This window comes from Vanellus vanellus, assembly GCF_965231255.1.
Source record: "Vanellus vanellus genome assembly, chromosome: 15".
NCBI classification, from domain to species: Eukaryota; Metazoa; Chordata; class Aves; order Charadriiformes; family Charadriidae; genus Vanellus; species Vanellus vanellus.
In genome coordinates, this window is record NC_138920.1 from 436676 (window position 1) to 452540 (window position 15865).

The 15865-nt window shown below is 49.7% G+C and overlaps 1 protein-coding gene across 1 annotated transcript in view; it reads right to left on the reverse strand.

The window, feature by feature from the left end:
- Positions 1-6229: 6229 nt before the first annotated feature.
- Positions 6230-15865, reverse strand: part of RALGAPB (Ral GTPase activating protein non-catalytic subunit beta) — a gene marked incomplete at its 5' end in the record, with an annotated part of 60982 nt that continues 51346 nt past the window's right edge. Inside the window, 5 exons of the mRNA XM_082491356.1 lie at positions 6230-10416; positions 11891-12039; positions 12613-12691; positions 14771-14879; positions 15671-15807. Coding sequence (XP_082347482.1) covers positions 10223-10416; positions 11891-12039; positions 12613-12691; positions 14771-14879; positions 15671-15807 — 668 coding nt within the window. The 3' untranslated portion in view covers positions 6230-10222. The remainder of the gene's footprint in view (positions 10417-11890; positions 12040-12612; positions 12692-14770; positions 14880-15670; positions 15808-15865) is intronic.

Sequence of the window (15865 nt, forward strand, 5' to 3'; positions counted from 1 at the left end):
TGCAGTTTGGGGTTCATAGCCAAAAATCTTGAAGCCCAACATCCTAAAAATGCTTCAGTGAAAGCGAATCTGTGTCCGGAGGTGCCTTCCAGCAGCAGCACGTCCCCCAGCGCGGGGCTTCATCCCGCACTGCGGCCATGCTGCGGTGCCCCAGAGGTGCGTGGCCCGGCTGACTGCACAGCCCTCGCAGAGTCGCTCACTCTCCTAATTAGAGGCGGTAATTAGGGTGCTCCTCTCGGCCCCGTGCTGTGGGAGACTGGAGCTGAGGCTGCTGCTTGCAGGCAACGCAGGCAGCACGGGCAGCTCATGGTCTCTGGTGTTGCCCCCCCCATTTCCCTCCTCCATCCCCAGGCGTGGTGCTGCCGGCGGTGCCCAGCGTGGTGCAGCTCCTGGGGCCCCCCAGTTGTCATCTCCAGGGTCCTGGGGCACCCCCAGTGTCCCCTCTGGTCCACCACTGCCGTCCCCACTGTGGGAGAGCCCCGAGCGAGGCAACGCTCCACTCCGTCCTCCCCTCTTGTGGCAATCGCCAGCCATAAATATTGCTTAGCATCTGAACGGCTAAGCAACTGCTTAGGAAGTGAATTATTACTTAATTACACAAAATTACAAATAAATTTATTTTCAGAGCAATAGCAGGTCTGGTCTGATGTGAATTCCTAACAACGTGACATTATTGTCCCTGGGAAAGGGAGCTGCTGCCATGCCGGGGTTTGTGCTGGCACTGGGACACAGTTCAGCAGAGTTTTGCTGCAACAGGTTTCTGTAGAATAAAGACGGGGCTGTGGGTTGCAAACAGCCACGCTGGGGTGTCCCCAGTGTCCTCAGGAACATGCAGGGGATGGACGTGCATGAGGGCTCTGGACCAAATAGCAAATCCCATCCCCAGCCTGTAATTATCGTTGGTGTTTCAGAAACAGCAGTACCAGCTATCGCTGCGGTGGATGTGAAATTTAAGGCAGAAAAGCTCTAGTATTCCCAAGGGAAAGGCTGCTGGCAGGCAATATGTGCACACAGCCCAGCGAGCCCCCGGCACCCCGGGCTGCACCCCAGCAGCACGGCCAGCAGGGCCAGGGGGGGTACTGTGCCCCTCTGCTGCGCTCTGCTCTGGGGAGACCCCCCCGCAGTGCTGCCTCTGGTTTGGGGGCCTCAGCACAGGAGAGACATGGACCTGGTGGAGCGGGGCCAGAGGGGGTCACCGAGATGCTGGGAGGGCTGGAGCCCCTCTGCTGGGAGGACAGGCTGGGAGAGGTGGGGGGGTTCAGCCTGGAGAAGAGAAGGCTCCGGGGAGACCTTCGAGCCCCTTCCAGTGCCTAAAGGGGCTCCAGGAGAGCTGGGGAGGGACTCTGGATGAGGGAGGGGAGCCATGGGACGAGGGGGAAGGGTTTTAAATTGAAAGAGGGGAGATTGAGATGAGATATCAGGAAGAAATTTTTCCCTGTGCGGGCGGTGAGCCCCTGGCGCAGGGTGCCCCGAGAAGCTGTGGCTGCCCCATCCCTGGAGGTGCTCAAGGCCGGGTTGGACGGGGCTTGGAGCAGCCTGGGCTGGGGGGAGGTGGCCCTGCCCAGGGCAGGGGGGTTGGACCAGATGACCTTTAAAGGTCCCTTCCAACCCAAACCATTCTGTGATTCTATAATCCCTATGACCAGTCCTCAAATCTTTATCCCTCTGGGTTGTTATAGGGCTGTGAAAAGCCACCTACCCAGAGACCTGTTTCCCCCACCCCAAATTCCCCACTGGTATAAATTATAGTTGTTATTTATGAGCAAAAGGCTGGGGGGAGCAAAATGCATCCCCTGCCCCATCCTGCCTGTGCTGAGGAAGGGACTGGGGTGCCAAAGTCGAGGCCGGGGACGGAGAACCCAGCAGATGCCCCACAGGGGTGCTGGGGAGCAACAGGGGGGTCTCAACATCCTGCGCTGGATCCTGCCAACCAGCTTGGCGCTTGGAGCAGGAAACCTCTGATGCAAGCAGGGGGACACGAGGCTCCTCACTGCACTGCTGCTGCTGCCCCGAAGCGCCCACAGCCGTGGGGACGGTGTCCGATCGGAAGGGTTTCTTCCCAGCACTGTGCACGGCACCCACCCTGTGCGCCCCCCACTGCTCCCAGACTCCTGTGAGGTGCCAGGAGCTGCTCCGGGATGGCCGGACTGGAGCTTGGGATCACGGGGCATATCCTGGGCAAGGAGGACCCCTGGGGAAGAGGCGTCTGTGGCCAGCACCCCTGCCTGCCCCCTCCCCCTGCCCGGGAGCCCCCGACCTTCAGCAGGAGCACTCGGTGCTCCCGGCTCTCCTGCCATCTCCGACACCCTCCCGCCTGCCGGCCGTCGCCGCCGTTAAAATAAATTGACAAAATAAACTTAATTTGGACCATAACTATATTTTCTTAATCTGAAAGGAAGAGTCCTGCAGTCAATAAGCAGCAGAGTCCCCAAGGGCTCCTGCTGCTGAGGAAGAATCGAGCCATCGCTATGCTAACAAGTATATTAGCTAATGAAAACAGTATTTAAAATAATCACAATATTTCTTTATTTGCATGTAAAGATGACATAATAAAAGATAATTAGCAGCATGTGAAGCAGTTCTACTACTCAATTTTCTCAGTTTAGCTAATTAATTATCTTAGTAAAATGCATCATTATGGCTAATTTTAGAAAATCTAGCAGCTGCAAGGTCATAGTGGGAACAATTTCAATTTGTAATTGGAAGAAACATGAAAGTGAGTCAGATAATCTTTTATTAGATAATAATAATAATGAATCACACAGGCACGTATATTAAGTACTTTAAGAGGCAGAAAATGCACTGAATCATTTAATAATGTCATCCAATGTGCTTCCATCGTGGGCTGTGGAGGGAGCATGGGGGTCCTTGGCCCCCAGCCCTGCCTGGAAGGACACGACACATGTCCCAGCGCTGGCTCGGGGAAGCCTCTGTCGGGATGTGGGGCTGGAGCGCTGCTGAGGGGCTGCTCTGGGCACCCCCAGCCCCCACCCGTGCCTGCAGCGCTCCGGGGTCTGGGCAGGAGGATGGCCACAGCCCCTCGGAGACACCCCGCTGCTGCCGGGGCTCTGCCCTGCTGTGGGGAGCGGTTTCACCACCTGAAAGCGGCCTGTTCCCCCGGAGCTGGTGAAGGTGGTGGTGCCAATGCACCGCGGCTCCTCTCGTCCCACCGGCACTGGCTCCAGGGGCAGCCCAGCGAGCCTTTCCCTCTGCCTCCGGGATTAATCGGCCCATCTCCGCCTTTCCCAGGAAAACCTTTGTAAGAGAAGCTGGCGCGAGACCCAGAGCTGTGGTGCATCGCCTCTTCCCATCGCCCCCCATCGGGGCCAAAGGCAGAGCCGGCGCCTGTGCGCGGGGCGGGTGGTTTTGACACAGCGCGTGTAATAAAGCAGAAAATATCACTGCTCTCACAGGAAGCAGAAAGCAGGTTTAAACCCCACGCGCACCCAGGTGAGCCTCCCCTGGGCCGCTGGCATGCCCCGGGTGCTGCCCACGGCTCCTGCAGCAGCGATGGGAGTGGGGGGTTTCCCCCACAGCAGCACGCAAAGCCACGCCGTCGCCCCAGCCCAAAACCAGGGCCGAGCCCCCAGGGATGCTCCTGGTTGCCACGGCAACATGCTGCCCTCCTCCATGATGCTGTGATGGGCCTGTTGTCACGGCAATGACCCAACCCACAGCCCCGCCATGTCCCAGTGGCCCCCACAGCCCTGGGATGCCCTGCCAGTGTGGCCTGTGGACACCCCAGTGTCACTGGCACAGCCCAGGGACATCCCAGCGGCATTGATGTGGCCCAGGGACACGCTGGTGGCACCAGCATGGTCCAGGGATGCTCTCACAGCACCAGCACAGCCCAGGGACACCCCAGCAGCATCTGCCTGGCCTGGGGACACCCCATTGGTACCCACAGCCCAGGGACACCCACAGCACCTGCTCTCCCTGCGGGACATCCCCTCGGCACCCACCACCCAAGCCGGTGCGCTGCAGGATGCCCACAGCCACGGCTCAGCCCAGCTCCACCTTCAGCCTCTTACCCCCCCTCCTGACAGATGCACGTTCACCGCCAGCAGCCAAATAATATTTTCTCGGCTTAAAGCAGTAACTAAATTACATTTCACCCTGGAAAATTATTTGTAATGCAATTTGGCTCCATTTGTGGTCAGAATTAGCCATGCTGCTGCGAGAAAATCAGGTGCATTGGGCGTCAGTGTGCGGTGTTTCTCCTGCTTTCTCCAGCAAGTTTATAGGAATTGAGCTGACGAAGAGGATGGTGGAGGGCACTGGGGGCGAGATGTCTCTTCTGCATCCCCCATGGCAAAGCGTCCAGGCCCCTCGGCTGGGCTGGGCTGCGCAGGACACAGGGTGCTGCCAGCTGCTGCGCGCCCCGCAGAGCAACTCCCCTCAGTTAACAGTGAATTAGAAATTCATTCTAATCTCTGACGGTGGCAGAGGGTGAGACTGACTGTCCCTGGGCTGCTCCGCACCGCGGCCACTCCTGCCTCCATCCCTGGATTTGTTACTTCTGTGTTTACAGCGACGGCCTGTGTGGTGCCTCCAAAATGATGCCCTGGCGCACGACAGCAGTTCCGCGACTCTGTCTGATGCTTCGGCATCAAACACCATTGCTACATGGGAGGAGCATTAATAAAAGAACAGCCACCCAAAGAGCTGCTTGGTGCCTCTCCTGCCCCGAGGAAGCCGGGTGGCGGAGGAGCCGCTTGAGTTGCCTTTGAGCTTCTGCACTCAAAGTGGGATTTGGGCCACCGGGTGACCTGCCACCAGACTACCTACGCTTCAGCACAGCCCAGTGCAAGCTCATCTTCAGGGACAAAGAGGTTCTCCACTCTGGGCTGAAAACCTGTTATAACCACAGCAAAGGAAAGGGGTTTTGGGGAGGAGCAGACGTCGGCTGAAGAGCAGCTCCCTGCATGGCAGAAGCATGGCCAGAAACTGCGCTCTGCAAAATGAAAACTGGGGAAAAGCCACTAGGAAGGAGATGGGAAGATCCCTGTAACGAGCGAGAAGCCCACAGCAGCAGGCAAGACATGTGGCAAAGACAGCTGAGGTTTCCCGTCCCCCCAGGAGAGGGACAGGCCACCCTGCCCAGTGCCTTTTGCCTCCTGCGTAGGGAAGGAGAAAGCGTCAGGCCTCCAAACCCAACACCAGAAAGCCCTCTCTGCTTCTGGCCCCGTGCTTTGGGAGTGCAGATAAAGGATATTTAACTATTCATCACTCCTTTCTGTCATTCTTCAGAGATCAGTGTGGGACCTGCCCTGCCCTTCCCTGGAAGCAACGTGGTGAGGAGCTTGGGCAGGCGGCCCCTGCTGAAGTTATGGAAGATGGAGCTGCAGAACACCAACGTTCACGTTGGCCTGTTTGAGGTTTTGGGAATGGTCAGCTCAGCGTTTTCGTTCCAGCCCTCAGGTAAGTTGACCTGTGGAGAGCTCACGAAAGGTCGACGTCCCGAAGGCAGCATCTCACGTTAAGAGCTGTGGGGAAGGTGCAGCGCCAGGGACAGCGCAGGGGAACGACTGCGTAACCCCCCCGTGCCTCCGCAGTAAAGCACCGAGACGCACAGACAGTCCGGAGGGACCAAACACTGCAGCCCCGACCCAGGGAACCCACAGCGAGAGTTTGTCACCTCCCTGGCGAGCTTCGAGATGGTCAGGGGGTGGTTTGACTGACTGGTGTGAGGCTGGAGGGGCACTGCCAGACCCCACCTCTGCTGGGGGTTCCTGAAGCTCTCCTCACTCCCCGGAGCTCGCTGGGTGCATCGCTTTTTGGGAGACGGGACCCTCCTGCCCAGCAATTCCCCACTCCAAACGACTGAGAAGTCGGATTATCCTCCATCAGCACAGCACGGAGCCACCCGTAACACTCGCAGGATGCTGCGCTGCATTTAGCCGCAGGGCTCGCGGCAGCGGCTGCCCGGCACCGCCAGGGCACCCACGCCTGAGCGCACTGAGCCACAGAGAACATTTGTATTGCAGAAGCATCGGGTCTCCTTTTAACAGCTGTGTTTCCATGTTTTATTCCCCACACCATCAAGATGCGACGTGATTTCCTTAAATATAAAGCCGGCACGCCGTTACCATAGCTGCTGCGTAGCAGAGGGTGCGCAATTTTACTACATCCCTCTGCTATTTCCCTGGGAAGCATTTCTATTGGCTGATAATTTCAACCAAAGGCATGGGAAAAATATTAAAAATGGACAACTGCAAAGTTACTAGATAAGAATCTTTAAAATTTATTGGACTAATTGTGTTACATTCAATATTTGATGTGTTTCTCCTGGACAAAGAATTGGCATAAATACAAACAAGCCTTTGTGTGCCTTCCCTAAACAAATAAGAGATAAAGTACTAGAGACAAGGGAACATAGTTCACATCTTCATATTTACATTTTGCCTTTACTTTACAACTTAGCGCCAGGAATATTTACAGAAAAATACAGTAAGAACAAAAAGATCATGTCTTGGCAACATACAGAAATTCATACAAATTGTATATGATTTGAAGCACGTGGTACCTGGCATTCTCATTCCTAATTGCTCCTGCTAAAATCCATGTGGAAAAGGTCTGTGTTTGCCTTCAAAGACATCACTCACTCACACAATCATTAAAACCACATCAAATTTGTCTGTTAGATTGAAATTTAGTTCTCTTGTCTTTCCGGGCATGCAGAACCTCTCAGGGAAGGGACGCGGTCACCTATGGGGCAGGCAGCGCGTGCGGCCAGCCCAGCAGCGAGGGGCTGCTCCCCCGCGGCCTCCCGCACCCGTTGCTACCCACACAGACACCTTCACTTCCACAGGCAACGTCCTCCCCAGCTCTCGTTTGCTGCGAGGTTGTAATGCCTTTTTTAAAAGTACCTTTACGAAAAATGCTTTTCTTTAAAAGACAGTCTTTATTAAGGTACTGGAATTTCTGTAGTTTCACCACCGCGTTTAACAAGGTGACAACGGTCCCCCCTTTTTCTGCGCTGTTAGAAGGATGCCATCATCTAAAGCAGAATTATGAACCCAAACAGAAAGGTCTTGAGAAAAGAGAAAGTCTCGGGTTAGTTATTATGCCACATTTGCAGCTCAGCTTTTGCAGCGCTATGTTACCTGCGGCGCCTAAGCCAGGGGCACGCCGCACACGAAGCAAGCGGTCAACGCTCGTCACCTCCGAGGAATGGGAATGCAAACCTGAGCCACGCACGTTGTCAAGCTGAAAACTCAATACAGCAGTTTGTGATGAAAAAAAAAAGAGTCTGGATTCTTGACTAACATTTACTTCAGTTGTGACTACAAGAACATCTCATTTGCTGTCCCCGTTTTGGGGAAACAAGCTCAAGGCTGTCCACTGAACTAGCTGAAGCCACTGGCGTTTGGCCACTGACTTCGACAGGACAAGGATTTCTTTCCCAAAAGGGTGTTTTATATTTTATTATGAAGTCGGAGACCTCTCTGGGCACAGGGGAAGGAGGGACAGTCCTTGCAGACACCTTCCACTGGCACAGGTCTGCCGGCGGCACTCGCTGCCGCCACCAGTGGCCAAACCCAGCGGGATGGCAACGCATTTCTGTAATTGCAACGTTTTTATACTGAACGGCGACTTTCTTGAAGATTCACCTTTTCAGACAGCAAAACCCAACACTTACGGCCAGGTCACACCACCAGTGTGTAAGGTTAACCAGGTGGCTTTACAAATCAAACTAAGCGCGTTATAAACGCCCACTCCCCGGGGGTGGGACCGGCAGCACCGACGTGCGCAAAAGTTATCTTCTTTCAAGACTTCTGAAAAGTTGCATCGCTTTCATGGTTGTTGCTGCTCAAGCAGGTGCCATACCTGCGCTTTAGGTGAACACGGACATAGACCCAAGACTATCCTTCAGCCCAGCACACTCCTGAAAAAGTAAATTTTCCAGCAGTCCATTTGGCTGTCTTGGACTTTGCGGAAAATAGCCCGGGTCCCCCCCAAATGCCCCCGTCTTTATGTTACTGCCTGTACCCAAATTCCTGAAAGCAGTATCTTTTGCAGCTCACTGCTACATAACCCAATGACTTTGCCTATAACACACACTTAGCTATGGTCGGTGGGTTTTGTTGTTACATTATTGAAGATGTGCAGACATTCGATTGCTCAGTACGTTTATTTGTTACACATGCACTGGTCATGCCTTTAAAATCGGTGGACTAAAGTGTATTTGGCCATTAATTAGATCCAATAGGTATGTACAAAATGTGGGTAAATTTAGTGTCCGTGCATTAAATTGATACTGGCAAGAGTCTGGCAGAGGGATGAAGCGCCTGTGTTTCCCTTCCCAGCTTTGCCCACACTCCCAAACGCTGCCTTGCAGCTCCTGCCATTTGCAACCAGGGCATCACGCACGCTTACTTCTACAGTAGTTTTCTTTACGTGGCTTTGTTTTTCCACTTACTCATCCGGATCAAAATTCAGAGCTCCCGAGTTGCGAGGCTGCTGTGCTTGTCCCCTGCTACAAGCACATGTCACCTAAAACCCCTTTGGGTGACATCCTGAAAGTCCTTTCGCATGTATTTTAGGGGCTTGTGTCTCCATTAACTCTTTGTGAAAAAACATGTGAAGAGACAGGAGTAAGCCAGTAAGTCGTAATGAGACAATTAAGACTGTTTCAGGTCAGAACCGTTGCAAAAAGTAACTCTGAAATCTCAAAACCCGAGGGACTGGCAGGTGTTACTGCAACGCACGCGACACAGCTAATAAACCCACTTTTGGAATAATGTGAGGTGAGGGGCTCCCCAAATTCCTGCTCCCACTCTTACTCTCCCGTTACCTGCTCATGGAAGGAAAGGGACCCACGCTGCTGCCGGCGATCACACACTGCACCCACCCGGCAGCGCTGGCGGTGAGTCATTACTGCAACACCAGTTAAGACTGCGCGGGGAGGCTGAACGCACTCCCGAGGCTGCCAGCGCCCGCTGCAGCTTTTATATTCCCAATATTAAATTTGTGGTTGTAAACATCTTCTCCCAGCACATCCTTCAAGGCCTGAACATGTGAAATCCACAGTCTGAAAATGAAAGCTTCTGACCTAGGTGAAAGGGAACCGCCGCTGCCGAGCAGGAGAAAGCACAGTAGATTCAAAACAATTTGAAGTTATAATGCCAAAGGGGCTCTCATGGAATGGCAAGTGAATGGGGAAAAAGAAGAATTCTTGAATTTTCTTTTTGAGTTGTTTTAGTCTGTTTAACAGGAGCTTGTGAAAAGTGTTGTAGAAGCTGCGAAAACTGCTTATGCTATAAATATCAGGCAGGACGCAGCCCCAGAATCTCAGATTTCAATCCAATGGAAGGAAAGCAAGTGATGTTTACGCTTTTTATGGAAACAGTGAGTAGGTGATACAGACACTTCAAAATAAATTAAGTAGTTGCACAAAAAAAAAAATTAAAAAACTACCAAGCTACTAAAATTAAATATGACATTTTGCAACAGACCTGAAAGTCATAACCTTGTTTTTATATAACCAAGAGCTCTCATCTAGTAACAACTTATATTGGAAAGTCAGGTAGTTTCAGGTGGTGTGTGGTCAGCGCGACAGAAAGCCCGAACATGGATGGACTCACTCCCCACCACAAGGGAACTGTAGAATATGGCATCGTGGCTATGAATGTCATGACCCGATGTTTCCAAGCCATACTCCTCTTCTTGCTTTTGGTACACAAAGTGGTTACAAGCAGTGAAGTATCTTTTGTTGAGCTCTGAGGGGGGGCTGAAAGCATCTTTTTAAGTTCTTGCAGGGACAGTTAATGCTCTGAAACAGACTCTCCTCAAAGGAGAGCTCCTGCTCCCTTCTCCTGTAACACGGGGGCGTAGCGAGATGTCTGAAGGCAGGTTTGTTTGTATTTTTTTTTCCCCATCCTTATAGGCAGAGATGGCTTTGTTTTGATTGTTTTCCTCTCACAGCATGAGACACAGTTCCTAATTAGCCTGGAATAGATGATTGGGTGAGGAGATTATGTTGCAAGCATCCAGGAAGACTGGAATTAGGTAACCTTGTGAGGGTAGGTGAACTAAGTCACTATCCCAACTGCGATGTTTTGGATTCATGTCTCATTCCTCCCACGTGGTATCTGCTGACTTGTGCTAGAATACGATTTCCTGAATTCCGGAGGGCTGAGGAAATTTGGTGTTGTTGTTTAATTGTTTTCATTACTGTAGCCACCAAGCTCTGATCTAATTGTCCTGGAAGGATAATGACCTAGGGGTTGCAGTTCTTGAGCCCAACCTCCTGGAAAAGCGAGGTATAAAATTCTGGCTCCAGCTGCCTGTTCCGGTATTTATTGACAATGTCTGCTATTTTCTGTTTTCGGCGGACATGTGGGGGGTTGTACGAATCACTTTCCAGCCTCTTTCTCCGACAAATATTTATGACAGTCTGCCTCACCAAAAAACCTGAAAAAGAAACGACATTTGAATCAGGCTGAACCAAATTCAAGTCTGCAGTCCTTTGCGGGCTTCGCAGCTAACGACAATTTGGGGTTCTGTCCCATCTAGAAACCCAGGGGAGACGCTCAGCACCACCAAGCAAGAACTTTTCTCAACGAGCAGTTGGTAACAGATAACCACAGTCCCCAGGTAAGGACGTTTTACTGTGAAAAATGAATAAGGAACTAAGTCAGTGGTACCCTAAACTGGCTGGAAGAGGAGGAAGACTTCTCTGCTTTGCTTTTGCAGCTGGAAACAGGCTCCTCTTCCCCTTGCTGCTTCGCCACTGTTGTTACCTCTCTGTAACTCAACACTGCTGTGTATGGCAGGGAGGAGAAGGTTGGGAACCAAAGCAGTAACATTTGGTCAAAGCTGCCGGTGGACTTTATCCTGTTTCATTCTAAAATGAAATTCATATGCCTCTAACAAAGTAAGTGTCCAGTAACGCCTTTGCCGTTTCACAAGCACTTTCTCACAGGCAGAAACAGTGTCTTCCTTAAAGGACTCGATTCCTGACTATACACAAACCACATCTGCTGAACTTAGCAGGAGACAAATGTCATTATATTAATAGTCCTGATGCAGCAGAAAAAACAGCCCAACTGTAGGAAAACACACCTGATTCTTTTTCAGTACGAGCCATTGTCATCAGCTGAATTCACAAGCGTTATTTAAAGGCCCAGTCTGGCTTCAACTTCCCCATCACCGAATTACACATGCAAAAACCAGAACCTGAAAGTCACCAACAGAACTCTACAACATTGGTTTTATGTTTCTGTACAAGTATCCTAATGTTCGTTTATTCATTTCGCTCCGTCTTGTGAGTTGCTCTCACTGGAGTGAGATTTCCAGTTACTGAAGCTGTAGCAGCACAGATACCACAGATCCACTAATCCATCTAGGAACGCAGGAAGAGGCAGACAGCACACGCAGACCCCCGTTAACACATGCCCGCACAGTACGTTAAGTACTTTTGTCGAACACATTAGAAAAATCCTCAATTGCTGTGACTTTTAATTGTTATCTGGCTTCTGAAACAGAAGGGACAAGCACAGCATGCCAGCACAGTCCAAAAATTCAGCAGTACCCTCGGGCAGTCAGCTAGCACCAGCACCTTGGCTCTCAACGCCAAACATTAGGGTCACATTTCTCATCTCTTATCTAAATAAGAGGGATTTACCTTTTCCCTCCACCATTATTAGTTCCAACCCTTCACTCCTCCCGCAGCTGCGGTGGAGCCCTGCGCTGCTCCGGGCTCAGCGCTGACCACCTGCTCCCTCTGCTGTTCCTGCTACCGCTGTCGCTGCAAAAGGCAGGGTTTTATTTTGTTCTGCCGTGCCCAATACTTTTTCCAATTAAAGATTCCTGACCATGTATGCTGCAGAGATGACGTTGTTATTTTTAAAAAACTAAGAACAATCAAAACGTGAGTTTAGCTTACCAAGAGCTCTCCTACTGACTATCATTCCATCCACCAGCGGGATAACCATATTGAATTTCCCAGTTGCTCCTTGTAGTTTTATCCTGAATAAGCCAGTGTTTAAAGGATGGATGAAGATCACAGGAACTTCCTTCTCAGGAACGGTAGATCTTAAGGGAAAAACCACAACTGTTAAATCAGTTTTATAGCACTGCTTCAATTAATCCAGAGATGAAAACTGACCAGTTTAAGCGTTAAAAGTATGTTAAAAACTGTCTTGTGGCTAAACCAGCGGGACTCCCGTGTGCGTCCTCTGGACTTTAGAAGAGTTATATCAACCGTACCATTTCTATGATCTTCTGTCACCACAGAATTTGAGTCCTGCTGACAGGGCTTTAAGCCTCACAACACGTATGCAGCATTAACCGCCTCACAAGGGAGTAAATCGGGAGGGAGGCTAATCACAGACTCAAGATTAAAACTACACATTTTCTGTTCCTTAATTTATGTTTAAACTGCAGCAATATGAAAAGCTCTTTCATTTTTTCAACAACAACAAAAAAAAAAAACACTGAGGAAACTCATCTGTCTTTTCTAACATGACTGCCTGGAGTTTTGAGGGTTGCCTGTGAAAACTGAAGAATGCAAATAATCTCAGTCATGACTTCTTGTGAAGTGCAGCCTAAACTGTTTTCCACAAGAATCAAGACAAAAAAAAAAAATGAAAATAAGAGCAGTCTTACCTTAGGGAAGTGCTACTATTGGCTGTAGTTTCCACACCAGTGCTAGTCTCAGACACCAGATCAGGGAGGGGGAAGTTTTCTGTAAGAAGATGCACCAAATAAAGTTTATCTACCCCACAGTTTTGGGGTTTTGTTTTGGTTTTATACAAAGAAAGATTGTTTATCATCAGTCAAAACCACGCAGTCCTCAAGCATTTATATTACGGATGTTCTTGCACTGCTAGCGATGCAAAGTCTTGGTTTGTTTTTAAGCTTAAGCGTTCATGGAGTGTATAGACATGCCTCAGCCACCCTGTGCTCAACACATAGGTAGCACGTCCCAGACTCTCAATTAAGCTTTCAAATTGTTATTCAACAGCATCTTCACCTATCCGCAAGTAGTCAGCCTCAAGAACAGTGCCGGGAATTTCAAACCATACCACCGCTCACATCTACAGTTCCCTTGAGCCCTGCTCCAACAAACATGGTATTGTTCCTCAGATCCATGCTCTGCAGATCCTCACCGTAACCTACAACTCGGCTGCCACGCGCTTGGCAACAAGGGACTGGATAACGAAGCTGCAGGAGGAGGAAGCAAGAACTTGATCCCTGGAAGGAATCTCTTCCAGCAGAAAGAGTATAAGGCCTGAAAACACCTTTTGCCATCAGAGCTGGGATGCTAAGAGTACACAACAGCTGGAGCTAGCAGAGGGAGAGCATGGAGGGCCATGGAAGTACTTTGAGATGGAGCAAGGGGGAGGGCAGGCAGTTGGCACAGGGGCAATAGTCTAGACTACGAAGTGACAGCTTTACCACTGTCCACATTCAAAGATGTACCAGAATCATAAGGCAAAAGTCAAAAACATAAGGAGCATAAGGCAAAGCCTCTGGGCTAGGAGCCACTTTCAGGAGCACCCACCCCCTCCCAGTCCAACTGCCACTCTTACTGAGGCTCACAAACTCATTTCTTCAGCTTCAAGCCCAGAGCTTTGGGAGATTCCTACGGCTGCTGAAAGAAGCAGCCAAGCAGAAACATGCCTGTGTAGCACAGTTGCTGCGTCTGCAGTGAGCTGGCTTTAGCTGCCACCCAAGAAAGAAGTGGGTTGGGAACACCAGTTTGGGAACCAAAGCGGCTGGGTGACTTGTGGAGCTAGAGGAACACCTTCTGGGCCAAAGTCTGGATCAGGAAATGATGCTGCAGAACTTCACGTCCACCTCCTGACTGCAGTAAAGCTCTGAGGGATGCGCTGTGGACAAGGTGGTCGTCTTGAGACTTTACACCTACACTTTACAGGAAGCTTCCTCTTGATGGCTCCCATTCTTGTGGTTGCTCTCCTCTGGGAGGAGCTAGGGGCTTAACTGAGGTCCACCCTTACTGCCAGACTAGGAACCAGGATTAGAAATCAAAGACAGAATAAAGTATCGGTTACTGGCCAGTATTAGAGACTCTGCTGGGCTAGGCCAGTACAGAGGGGCTCTGACACAGCACTAAGGCCAGGTCATGGCTTAGAACCAGCACACAAGAAGCTCTTGGGGACAAAGGACTCCTCAAGCCTAGTACTCAATCACCCACGGCATAGCTGTAACAGGATGGTCTCTCCCAGGTGAGCCAGTCAGAGAGAAAACGTCAAACTAAAAAACATTAATTTGCACGAGGAGCAGGACGCTGCCTGAACAAAGGTGCAGAAAGGAAGCTGGACTGAATAGCATGAAACAGGCACCCTGAGCACAGAATAAATGAGCCTTCCCCCAAGACAGAACACAACAAAAGGTTTCAAAGGCACCAAGAAGGATGATGACCTCTTCAGCACACAAGCAGCAGCTGTCAGAAGTAATTTTTTCAGAGGAAGAACAACAGATCCACTCTGAGGAGACAGCAGCTGAGAGGAACTTAAAAAAAGGGGTGCACACTTACTACTTGTGTGTTAAGCTTAAGAAGGTGCATGACGGCATTTCACATGTACTGTCAGAGCTAAAATAATCTCCAGACTTATACATCACTGATTCACATACACCCCATGGACCACCACTCAAATATGAAAGAAATGGTTTAGAATCTTAAAAGCATTGGTTACAGACATTAATAAGGATTTAGCATTTTAGAGGAATGCAACAGTTTTTCCTCTGGTTCCTGCCCTGCCCTGCTGTTACTTTAGTGAACAATAAAACTTCTACGCACCTATATCATCATAACGTTCTACCCAGACCACATACACTTTGGTTTCAGGTCCCATCGGTGGAATGGTCCGGCCCTGAGGCACCCGCTTGGATCTGGAAGTAGGACTGAGCTGTTTTGAACACAAGGGAAGAGTAGCATTTGCAAACAACACGAGTTCAGTCATGCATCCAAAAAGCATTTCCACAGTTGCTCCTTAGTCTTTTAGATCTCAGACAGGTACAACCTCTGCCAAATATCGAGATGGGGCAGCTGCAGTGGAACTACCCACTAAGAAACAGTAATCTGGGTCTTCACTATACTTATATTCAACAAAAATTAATTCATTAAATCTTAAAAAAAATGGTTCAAGTTTTTCTTAATATCTCAAAGATCTTAATCAGTACCTAAATATACATTTGGAAGTGAATTCTATACAAGAAATAAGCAGTTGTAAATCCTTTGCTAACTTACAGCAGTTCACACTTTTCTGCTTTGCTACCATACAAAAGCAACTTCACATCTGATACTTCAGACACAACTGACACATACCATTTTAAACTGGGTACATACAAAAAGTGTTCATGTCTATCCATCCTAAATTTCCAAGCACGGGTTGGAGTCTGAATTACTTTGTAAATACTGCAAATACTTTTTCCTGCCTGCATGTCAAGATTTCAGTATGCAGAGTATTACTATTTAGCATGTTTAAGTTTTATATTTAATGTAATTTTGCAATCTCCTACTGCAGAGGCAAATTCTGACAGAACCAAAGCAGATATTAAAGATTAACAGCTAGGAACAAGTAGCTCCAAATGCTATGAAACCAAATCATATACCATTAAAAAACACTGTAGCATTGCCAGTGTGCTTCTTGGGGGGTGGGAAGAATAATGCCATTTTTCAATGCAAGTTTTGCCTTACCCGCTGGGAGGGATTAAGATTGTCTGTATGATTGGGGAAGAGTTCAAGTGTCAGAGACTGCTGCTTCAATATTCCTGGCAGCAGATCCATGTTGGAGTCGCTTTCTTGGTCAGAGGCATTGCTTTCCAGTGAATCAGCTGTAAGCCAGAAGAAGAAAGGTGGGTTTTGTCTTTTCTTCTGCCAAAAATCTTAAGC